The sequence below is a fragment of the Corvus moneduloides genome, chromosome 25 (genome assembly GCF_009650955.1).
Source record: "Corvus moneduloides isolate bCorMon1 chromosome 25, bCorMon1.pri, whole genome shotgun sequence".
NCBI lineage: Eukaryota > Metazoa > Chordata > Aves > Passeriformes > Corvidae > Corvus > Corvus moneduloides.
Window position 1 is genome coordinate 1,738,929 of NC_045500.1, and position 10,873 is coordinate 1,749,801.

The 10,873-nt window shown below is 56.3% G+C and overlaps 1 protein-coding gene across 4 annotated transcripts; it reads left to right on the forward strand.

Moving 5' to 3' along the window:
• The first annotated feature begins 1,284 nt into the window (after window positions 1-1,284).
• SLC37A2 (solute carrier family 37 member 2) lies at window positions 1,285-10,873 on the forward strand. Of its 4 annotated transcripts, XM_032133635.1 has the most exons (20): window positions 1,285-1,391; window positions 3,324-3,405; window positions 3,516-3,603; window positions 3,989-4,067; window positions 4,259-4,394; window positions 4,801-4,877; window positions 4,971-5,137; window positions 5,514-5,551; window positions 5,776-5,955; window positions 6,086-6,176; window positions 6,259-6,321; window positions 6,806-6,891; window positions 7,692-7,740; window positions 8,019-8,092; window positions 8,588-8,666; window positions 8,759-8,856; window positions 9,184-9,248; window positions 9,525-9,573; window positions 10,134-10,166; window positions 10,612-10,873. In XM_032133635.1, the coding sequence occupies exons 1-18, from the start codon at window positions 1,333-1,335 to the stop codon at window positions 9,565-9,567; spliced, it is 1,554 nt and encodes a 517-aa protein (XP_031989526.1). In that variant the 5' UTR covers window positions 1,285-1,332; the 3' UTR covers window positions 9,568-9,573; window positions 10,134-10,166; window positions 10,612-10,873. The 4 variants fall into 4 exon arrangements, with proteins under 4 accessions (XP_031989526.1, XP_031989528.1, XP_031989527.1 ...); XM_032133637.1 differs by lacking the exon at window positions 9,525-9,573; XM_032133636.1 differs by lacking the exons at window positions 9,525-9,573; window positions 10,134-10,166.

Consider the following 10,873-nt stretch of genomic DNA (forward strand, 5'->3'; position numbering starts at 1 on the left):
AGGTGCCAGGGGTCAGTATCTCTTAGGGGAGGATTTCTAACCTTTCCCTACTCCCTTCTCTCCCTTTTCCTAGGGCTTCTGCCAGCCCTTGCCACGTGGATCCCTTTCTAGAACCTCCTTCTTTTCTGTGTGAGGCCCTCTTTTCCAGTAACACCCACACAGCTTCCTACCTGACCCATGCTCCCATAGCCTCTACTTTGCTGCAGAAAGGAGCATTTTCCTAGTAAAAAAACCCTGCAGCCCTTTGCAGGGGTGACTGGAGCAAGATGGGTTTTCCCAAAACTGCCTGTGGTGGGGTAACGTGGTCCTGGGCAGAGGTTACTCCATACCTTGTCATTAATATTTACTCCTTGCTGGCTGCCCTCTCCAATATTAACCGTGGCAGGAAGGATGGGTGGCCGAGCGTGCCGGATCATTTCTTTTCCCCGTTCCCATCCCATTGGGCACAAAGCAAACCCACCCCCGGTCCAGAGGTGGCACAGAGGCACAGAGCCAGGGACTGCTCCTCGGTTCCCCCTGGGGAATCATTCACTGAGGGATCCGTGCTGGCTGATGCTGCCGCTTGCGTCACGGGAAGGTGCTGCGGTCCTAATTCAGGGTGTTGGAGTGGGTGCAGAAAGGGCAGGATCTGCCCTGTGACGGGGCAGGGAAGCAAAGGGCTAAAGCTGCAACTGGGTTTTATGTAACTGATTTCACCTCTCGGGCAGATGAGGACAAGCAGTTCTTTGGCAGGACCCCAAGGGCTTGCTCAGGCCCTGGGGACCCCTGTTCCTACCTCTCTGGAGGGATCCCCAAAGGGGCTGTGGGCTGATTTGGGGCTTAGTTAAAGGAATAAATAAAGCTGCTGCTGTGCCTCATCGTCGGTCTGCCCCTAGCAGGATCAACGGGATGCTTTGAAAGGGGCGGGGGGGTGAGAGGAGGTCTCCCCAAATCCCTGACAGTGACCCCAAAGCATGTCTGGAGTAGTTCAGTGAAGGCTGGTCGAGGGTTGCTGGGAATGGGAGTGGTAAAGTTAAATCCAGTTTTTTCTGCTGGAAAAAGCAGCATCTGGGGAAGCTCACAGAGCCCCGGGGGAGATACGAACCGGGCTGCTCGGTCCCTTCGGGGCTTTGCCGCCTCCCGCTGCCCAGCGCGGCCGTTCTCTCGTTCCAGCCGGATTTGAAGGGGATTTTTGTTTTAGGGGGAGCGAGGACAGCCCGGTTCACCCGTCGCTGCCGGGGCTGTGCCCGGGCAGGGCCGGGGCGGGACCGGGGCCGGCGGGGCGGGAGCGGCGGCCCCGGGGGCGGTGAAAAGGAGCCGGGGGGTGCCCGAGTGCCGCCGCCTCCGCCCGCCATGAGGGCAGCGCTCGCCCCCGGGGTTCGCCTGCTCCGCGCCCTCCCCCGGGACAGCCGGTGAGCGGGATCGGGGAGTGGGATGGGGGGGACGGCAGCGGGATCGGGACCGGCTCTGAACAGAGGGATCGGGACTGGTCCTGGACGTAGGGACCGGCACGGGAATCGGGACTGGCTCGGGACAAAGGGACCGGCGCCGGGATCGGGACTGTCACCGGGATCGGGACTGGCACCGGGATAGGGACTGACATCGGGCAGAGAGGGTATCGGCACCGGGATAGGGACAGTCTCTGGAACGGGGCTCACTCTTTCGTGGACCAGCACTGGAATAGAGACTGGCCCTGGACACAGGAGCCGACACCAGGATGGGGACCAGAACCGGTGCAGCGATCAGCCCTGGGTTAGGGAGGAGGGGGTGTCATTCCACTGGGGACTGGCACCCACTGGAAGTGGAATTGGAATAGAGACTGGCCCTGGGCATAGGGACTGGCGCTGGGATGGAGACTGACCCTGGACCAACGGACTGGCACCGGCATGGGGGCCAGCACTGGGACCAACGCCAGACTGGAGACCACTTGTCTGGGGACTGACACTGGGACGGGAACCAGACTTGGATTGGCAGGTCACTTCTTGTGGGGACCGGCACCAGGATGGGGACAAGACCTGGGGTGGGGACCTGCACAGGATTGGGGGCCACTCACCCAGGGCCCAGCATCGCCCTCAGGCACCGGACCCACTGTGAAATGGGGTCAGCCCACAACAATTGCAGCTCAGGGCTTTGAACTCGGCCCAGGAGTGGGGGAGAACCCTGAGATGGGCAGCAGCACCCGTCAGCCTCCAGATGTCTCAGGCCCTCAGGCTCAAAATTCAGTGTGATGTGGCCAACACAGAGACCTTGCCGGCCGCCTTCTCTTTTGACGAGGTGATGGGCCCTCTGCCCATTTAATTTCAATTAATATTTGGATTTTTTGGAAGCCCATTGCCAAGCACTCCCCCTGGTTTTCCATCAGCTGGAATTTTCTCTGCCAGAACACATAGAGTAAAAAGAAAAAAAACCAACACCCGAGTGTCTGGCCCAGGCAGGCACTGCACGACAAGTTTATCTTCCCCTTCCCTACTGTGGCCTCTCTGCTCCTGTTGGATCAGCCCTGCGGTCACTAGCAGTGATTTTGGGTGGTTTATTCATTTTTTGGGGTGGGAAGCAGCAATTTCTCAGCCACAGTGCAGCCTTGGAGCCGGCACCCCAGCACAGGGGGTTGCCCTGGATTCGCAGGGTGCCCGTCATTGCTGCAGCTCCAGGGAGAAGTGAAACTGCAAAGAGGATCAGGATGGGCCAAAACCACCAAAAAAAAGGTTGTTGTTTTTTTCTAAACTTGGAGCAACCCCGTGACATGTCTGTGTGCTGCAGCTGCCTCTGATCACTTGCATCCTCTGTGCTGTCATAAAACCCTTCCTGAAGGCAGGAGAGCTCCTTCAGAGATGCCCATCTTACTCCAGAAAGCGCTAGATCCTACTTGGGATTCTCCAGGCTTTATCTATCAGCTTTGATGGGAGCAGCATCCCCATTTCCTGAGCCCACACTCCCCCATTTCCCTGCATTTAATCCAAGCAAAGAGGAGGAAATGGCTATTTGGTGGAGGAAGGGGAGCTGGTATTGCCTCGGGCATCCCACGTCCTGCGTTTTTTTTTTCCAGCGTATCTTTGATTAACCCCGGGGGTGATGATGAATCAGCGCAGTTTCCACTCATGACACCAGGAAGGCACTTGCTCACCCCGATGTAACTGCTTGAGGAGCTGGAAACTCTGCTTTATGCTCCTCACAAAACTCAGCTGATCTTTTTAAGCCGCGTCCTGGGCTTTGGGGGGGCTGTTCACTTCCTGACCAGCTCAGCTGAGCTGGTTTGGGTCACCAATCCAGTAGAAGAGTCCCGTTGGGTGCTGAGGCCACCCATCCCTGTCGCACAAACCCTGACTGCTTCCTTCCTCCCACAGCTATCGGGGGCTGACTCTGGTACTGACCTTCCTCTCCTACACCAGCTACCACCTCTCCCGAAAACCCATCAGCATCGTCAAGGTGAGCTCCAGCCTCACCACAGCTGTGGGGACAGGGAACCTGGAGAGGACACAAGAGGGAGGGGGGTGATGACAGCACCTCAATTTCACCCCCTCTCTCTCTCTCTGCAGAGCCAGCTGCACCCCAACTGCTCAGCCTTGGGCCTGAACCCCCACAATGACTCCAACAGCAGCACATGGTGCTGCTGGGCCCCCTTTGGTAAGGCTGAGCCCCCCCAAGCACCCCAAAACTCACGCTCATGGCAGCTGAGCTGGGCTCCCCCATTCCCTAAAACCAGGCCATGGCTGGGGTTTGGCAGGGGGCCAGCTGCTCGTTAGGCACCCGGAGGTGATTAAGTGGTGAGTGTCTGTCCTGTGCCCCTGGGCCAAAGGGCAGCATCGGGTGGTGAAATCCAGGACAGGACCAGGTGCCAATGCTGATGGCACCTGGCCATGCTGCCAGAACCCCCCATGGAGATGAGGCTTTTGAGACTGGGGGACAAGACCAAGCCAGCAGCCATGGGGAGGGGACACAAGGTGGGGGCCAGGCTGAGGTGGCCCTAATAAACCATCGCAATAATAGTAACCCCCATCTTTTTTTCCAGATGGGGACAACTACAAGGAGCTTTTTGGGGCGCTGGATAATGCCTTCCTGGTGGCCTACGCCATCGGGATGTTTATCAGGTACCCAGGGCCTCCCTCCACACACCAGTTTGCACCAGTCTGCCGGAAACTGGTTTCCACTGGGATGGGGTCATGCTAATGGGAAAGCAGCCAGGGATCCGCTCAGGATTCGGGTACTGGCTCAGTGTGATAATGCCCATTGGTGGCATCACCCGTGACAGCTTCTGTTGTGCTCTTCCCTCTCTCTGCAGTGGCATTTTTGGGGAGCGCCTCCCTCTGCGCTATTACCTGTCAGGGGGAATGGTGCTGAGTGGGCTCTTCACTGCACTTTTCGGCCTCGGCTACTTCTGGGACATCCATGTCCTCTGGTACTTCATCGTTGTGCAGGTGTGTTGTGCTGGAGGATATCCAGGCTTTATCACTATCATATCCCAGTTTTCCAGTGGCCTTCAGGGATTAGGGTGGCCCTGTTTCTGAGCGGGGGATCACTGAGCATTTTCATTCCCCGCAAAACCTGGCTGTGCGTGGTGTGGGCGTCGAAACCACCGGGTGTGCCCATCTCCGAGCAGTGCGGGCAGCTGGTTTGGCAACACCAGCCACTCCCAGTTTAGCCATGGGAATGATGCAAATGGCTCCAGGACTGCCCCAGCAGGGAAAAAAACAAACAAACCCAGTGTTTTCTTAACAGCTTTGGAATAGGGGTGGCTATTTTCGAGCCCAGTTGCCCAAAACAGTGCAGGGCTCCGTGGCTGTAGTTGGTGCTTGCTGGGTGATGCTCCCCATCTCTTGCCAGGTCTGCAATGGGCTGGTGCAGACGACTGGCTGGCCTGCGGTCGTGGCATGCGTTGGAAACTGGTTTGGGAAAGGAAAGTGAGTTCTTCTCCATGTGTCCCATGCCAGTCCTGGTCCCTGTTGACCCTGGCAGCCCCCCCAGTGACACTGACCCGGCTGTGTCCCCACCAGGAGAGGTTTGATCATGGGCATCTGGAACTCGCACACCTCCGTTGGCAACATCTTAGGGTCGCTCATCGCCGGCGCCTGGGTTTCCTCTGCCTGGGGCCTGTCCTTCGTTGTGCCCGGCATCATCATCACCACCGTGGGCATCATCTGCTTCTTCTTCCTCGTGGAGTGTGAGTGCTGTGATCTGAGGCACAGCAGACAACTGCTGTAATAGATACAGTTTTCCACCTTGCCCATCTCGAAGCATTTTTGGCAACCCCAAATACTTATTTTCAACCTATGGCTAGCAGGGATGTGGATCTGACCACCATGGGGATGCTCAGCATCCTCTGGGGTCGTCCAGGCAGGCTCATCCCCTGTACCAGTCACTCCTGAGCCTGTCTTTCTAGGAAATATCTGGGAAGTCCTTTGGGTTTTTACTGGGGAAGAAAGCACCCAGAGACGCAGCGTACACCTGGAGGCTCCCAGCCCCTGCGAGATGCTGGAGGGAGAGCAGGTGGAGTGGGGCTGGTCCAGGCTCTCACAGGGCATTCCTTCTCCCTGCAGATCCTGAAGATGTTGACTGCAGTCCACCTCTGCATCACGTGAGTCGCACAGATTCCCAACGGGCTTGTCCTGGGCTGGGTGTCACTCAGGGTGCAACTGGGTCATCAGGCTGTAATGGCAGGAATTGGAACAATGTTCAGTTGTCACAGGGGATGGCTGTTGCTCTTCCACTGTGAGCATCCTCTGGGTCATGCCCCAGATCCAATGTTTCAGCCTCCTCCAGCTGTGACAGCCACTTCTCCTGCTTTTGGCTTTCTTTTAGATGGCTCATGACGAGGATCCTGGAGGAGTGACCATCAGTGAGAAGGATCCTGAAGCAGTCACCTCCAACGAGGGCCCACTCAGCCTCTCAGGCCAGAGCAGTGCGGATCACTCCCACAGCCCCAAGGAGCCAGCTGAGGAGCCCGAAGCCATCAGCTTCCTTGGGGCACTTCGGATACCTGTGAGTGCTGCAAAGCCAGAGCAGCTCAGATGATCAACAGGTGTCCACAGGGCAGAAAATGGGCAAAACCCACCATCCGGAGGAGGCTGGGAGGAGGAGGCTCCTCTGATGTCTCCTCCTCTCCTCCCAGGGTGTGGTGGAGTTCTCCCTGTGCCTGCTCTTTGCCAAACTGGTGAGCTACACCTTCCTCTACTGGCTGCCCCTCTACATTGTCAACGTTGGTGAGTTTTAGGGACAGCGAGGCGGGAGCGAGCCTTGCGAAAGAAGCATCTCCTCACTCTTCTCTTCCCTTCTCCCTCATAGCTCATTTCGGTGCCAAGGAAGCCGGGGACCTGTCGACCCTCTTTGATGTTGGGGGTATTTTAGGTTCGTCAACATACCCAGGTGGAGGAGGTGGATCAGGGATGATTTAGGGACAATCCTGGCCTTGACCAGCCTTGGCTGGTCCCCCCCTACAGGCAACACCATCTCTTTCCCCAGAGAGGTTTATTCAGTGTTCACAGCACTCAGCAGGCAGCAAACACCCCTCAATTTTATTTTGGCATCCATTTGTTTTGATGACCATCACAGCCTCTTTCCTCAGGTCTCGCTTGCTCAGGCACTTCTTTCCCTACACTTTGCAAGCATGGAAGAGACCAGAGCTGCATGGAAGTGCTGAGAAACCATCTGTAGGGAGGAAGTGGAAGGGATAAATCAAAGCTCTTCACTCTGATATTATTGTGTTTAACCTTGGGGATGTACTGGTCAGAAGATGGGGGATGAAGGAGCATCACGCTGCATTTGGGGCCAAAGCAGGGCAAAGCTCTGCCTTTGGGGTGGTGTGACTGACACCTGTGACTCTTTCTTGTAGGGGGGATCTTTGCTGGCCTCATCTCTGACTACACTGGCGGCAGGGCCACCACGTGCTGCGTGATGCTGGTGGTCGCCGCTCCCATGGTGAGCTGTCACGCGGGCCCCAAACCTGTCACGAGGGGTTGCCATCCTCCGGCTCCTTTGAGTCACAGCTGCCTTCCTTTTCCCGGGATAAGCTGGTCATGCGCTCGGCTGAGATGAGAGCTGGGATTGATTCATGCGCCCAGATGTTCCTGGGAGGGATGTCCAGCTCTAGGGGCTGGGAGGGGATTACAGAGACCGTGACAACTAAAAAAGCCCTGTAGGTTTTTTTTTTTCCCATCCTGCCATAACTCTGCTCAAAGCCTTGGGGGTCCCACTGAGCCGGTCCAGCTTTTGTCTCTTTGATTTTCATCCCAAAAGCCCCCATGCCAATGGCCTCATGCTCTGCTGGAGCTTGGCCTGGACGTCCTTCCCAAGCACCTGCACAGAGCTCATTTGGCTTTGCTTCCACAACGGGGCTAATTAGCTGTAATCCCATCCTGGCTGGCTCGGGGATGGGAGCCTTGCTGGAGCACGCTGGGAAGCAGAGGGGCTGGGTCACATCCACAGCCCTGATAGCACCATGGGGGCAAATTAGTGTCTGGCTGCAGCCATGGGAGGCAGCAGAGCCTCGGTGGCCATAAATCGTGGCAGCACCTCTGTTTGCCAGCTGCCAGGTATTTCATCGGTGGGATGCAGACGTCAGGGGTGCACTCAGCCCTCCAGCTCAGCTGGCGCTTGGCACCAGCAGTAATTCAGGTCCCCACATTCTCCATCCCATCCCCAGGGTACTGCTGCAAGGAAAAGTCTTGGTAGAACAGCTGGAATAGCCACAACTGCTTCTCCTTGTGTCTCTTTTCCAGCTGTTCCTGTATAACCACATCGGTCAGAACGGCATTGGCACATCAATAGGTAAGGAGCTCCGTGGTGCAGCCTGCTCCTGTCACTGAAGTGGTGATGGAAGATACTGTGGATTCACCTGCCTTTATTCCTCCTCCTGAGCCAGGCTCCTAGGCTGAATTTGGGGGAGGGTGGTGTTGGATGAGTGTTCACTGCCTGCTGGGTGGGATCTCCATGGGAAAATGAAGATGCACAGGAGATGGATGCGTGGCACAGCTGGGGATGATGGATCCAATGTCCTGCTGCTCCCTGCACCTAAAGATTTAATCTCTTCCCGGGTACCTCTGCAGCGATGCTGATCATCTGTGGTGCTCTGGTTAATGGGCCCTACGCGCTCATCACAACAGCGGTGTCGGCAGATTTGGTAAGAGGTGCACCTCAGACCCCGCCATGCTGCCCTTGCACACCCAGAGGCTGTTCCCTCTTTCCCAGAGGGATGTTTTGCTGGGATTTTTGCATTTTACTTTTGTTTTCCAATGCCTCTGAAGCCCAGTGGAGAAGGGCAGAGCTCTCACACCTGGTGCTGCGCTCTGCGCCCTCCCTTAAACACGGGGGTTTTTCCTGTTGCTTTTTCACCTTGGCCACACGACTGTGTTTCAGTTTTGCTGCATCTCCCTCTGAGCACAAGCAGAGTGGAAATATTTGGTGACAAATCCCCTGGGAATTTCTGCCCGCTGTTGGCGATCCGGGTTTTGCCATGGTTTGGCTGCAGGCAGCATTTGAGTTTGGTCTTCCCGTCTGTGGCTGGGTCTGACACATGGAAAGTGCTGCCTGGGACATCGGCTTCACTCTGGGACTTGCCAGCTGTGCATCCCAAAGCTGCTTTTGCTCCTTATGTTTTATTCCTCCATCCCTACAGGGAACCCATGAATCTCTCAAAGGAAATGCCAAAGCCCTTTCGACTGTCACGGCCATCATCGACGGCACGGGATCCGTTGGTGTGTATGGCCAGGGGATGCTGGTTCCTGGGTGTCTCGGTGCCCTCTCAAGGAGGGGAACAGGGGCTAATGTGGCTCATGTGCCCTCGCAGGTGCTGCACTGGGGCCGCTGCTCGCTGGGCTCATCTCTCCCACGGGCTGGAATAATGTCTTTTACATGTTGATAGCTGCTGATGTCCTGGCTTGTCTGGTAGGTCTCTCCTCAGTAGGACTCCTTTCTCTACCCTGGGGTTTCACACACTCCCTTTTAGCTGCCTGCTCACTTGTGGAGGGTACAGATGGTTCTCAGAAGACATCCGGGCACAGGGCAAACTGCAAAGGCCTGTATCGACTCCAAACCTCTGCCTTCACTTGGCTTTTCCCAACAACGTCCTCCTCGCACAGATTTAGTTCATAGGCTCTTTGCTAGGAAGAGCTGTAGAGTTGATCTCCTGATGAGTGATGGAAATACTCATGCCAAGGCTGGAGGCTGCAGTGCCACCAGCCTTGCAGTGATCCTCCACCCTTCCTCTTGCAGCTCCTTGCTCGTGTGGTGGTCAAAGAGGCCCGTGGCTGGTGTGGCTACATGGCGAGGAAGAGAGGGTACGTAGTTACCAACCTGGGGCAGCCTCTGGTCCCACGATGCCAAAACACGGCGTCATTGCCACTCCAGAAAGATGTTTGTTATCCCTTGCTGTTGCTGCTGCATCTTCACGTGGGCATCGCCCCGGGCTTCGCCAAGCCGTCTGCCTGATGTCTCGCTCCTGTGGCCACAGAGACATTTCCACCCTGAGCCAAGGCAGCACCTGGGGGATTTTAGCCATCTGCACCTCAAAAAACACTTGGGGTGCTAAACACACCGTCCTTGTGTCTTTGTAGCTCTAGTGTGCAGCTAACAGAGTCAGTGATGGATGGGAAGTAGCTTGGTGTAAGTATCTCCACTTGAGCCCTGAGGATTAAATGCAAACACAAGCCTGATTCGTTCTGATTCCGAGTTTCACTTTGCAGGCTCAGCCTAGAAATAGCCACTCCCCCAATCATTTAGGGCCCAGATCAAGATTTGGGAATCAAAGGGTCAAATTGCAATGGCTGGGGAAGAGTCCGGGAGGGTGGTGGGGTGGGAAGAAGTGGGGAGAGGGGGATGTGGCTGGGCAGTGCATCCTTGTCTCCGGCTGACTTAGGAGATGTTAGCCCAGATGCCCAATCGATTGGGATTGATTAATGCACTTGAAATGGCTGAATTTAAAGGCTTTGCCCACCTGTGCTACTGAGCTTGATTACATGCAGCCAGGGCTCACTAATCAAATCTGCAGCCGAATCACTGCAGCGAGTGTATAAATAATCTCCAAATCAGCACTGGCCTGGCTCTGATTGCCACCCACCCTCCATGTGACACCTAGAGGAAGGGGCCACAGCCGCTCCTGGCAGTGGGGCTGCCACACCCTGACCCCCTGCGAACATTTCGTCCCTTATGTCTTGTGTTTGCAGGTGAAAGACCAATAGTCTGGGCCTCGTGCTGCGGTAAGTGCGGCCCAAATCTCCTTCTCCGGCTGCCGGTGGAGGGCTGTCGGGCTCCGCTCTCTTGTACCGGGGCTGGTTAGGATGAGGACTGTCCTGGAGGGGTTGATAGCATCTGTGTTTGCACCAAATTCCAGCTGGTTTCTGCTGGGGGAAGCAGCTGGCTCGGTTTGTGGAACTACTGCAATGTCTTTAGGGCTTTGGGAAGCGTCTCTGGAGCAGCTTGCAGAGAAGAGGCACAAATGCCGTAGGATTTTTAGGCATATTTCAGCTTTGGCCAGAGACAAAACAGTGTCTGGATCTCCTCCTTGCGCCTGCTTCTCCTCCTTGTGGTGCAGATGGGGCAGAGCTGTTTTCCCTTCCCATCTCTGGCAGCATCGCCGTGTCCACCATCGATCCCAACGCTGCTCTCCGCGCTCAGCCGCTCGCTTCTCTCCTCTCCCCGCAGGTTTAAGGAGTTTTGACGTGCCCCCTGCGAGCCGCCCCAAGCCCAGAGGGAGGAGAGAGGCTGGGGCACATCGGGAGCGCGTCTGGGCAAAGCTGCAGCCCAGCCTCGGGCACGGCCCCGGGGGCTCACTGCCACCATAGGTTTGCTTCCAACGGAGGCAGGGGCGAGGAGCAGTCAAAGGGCCCTGGCCAAATGGTTTTCGGGGTCAATTCTTCACCATCGGCCATTTTATTAATAAAAACGTGCAAAACCTGTGTGGCCA

Bases quoted from the DNA above. Each gene is read 5' to 3' on its own strand.
- SLC37A2 (XM_032133634.1), top strand. From the start codon at position 1,333: ATGAGGGCAGCGCTCGCCCCCGGGGTTCGCCTGCTCCGCGCCCTCCCC. The intron at 3,406-3,515 runs GTGAGCTCCAGC...CTCTCTCTGCAG, and splicing joins AACCCATCAGCATCGTCAAG to AGCCAGCTGCACCCCAACTG. The intron at 5,956-6,085 runs GTGAGTGCTGCA...CTCTCCTCCCAG, and splicing joins TTGGGGCACTTCGGATACCT to GGTGTGGTGGAGTTCTCCCT.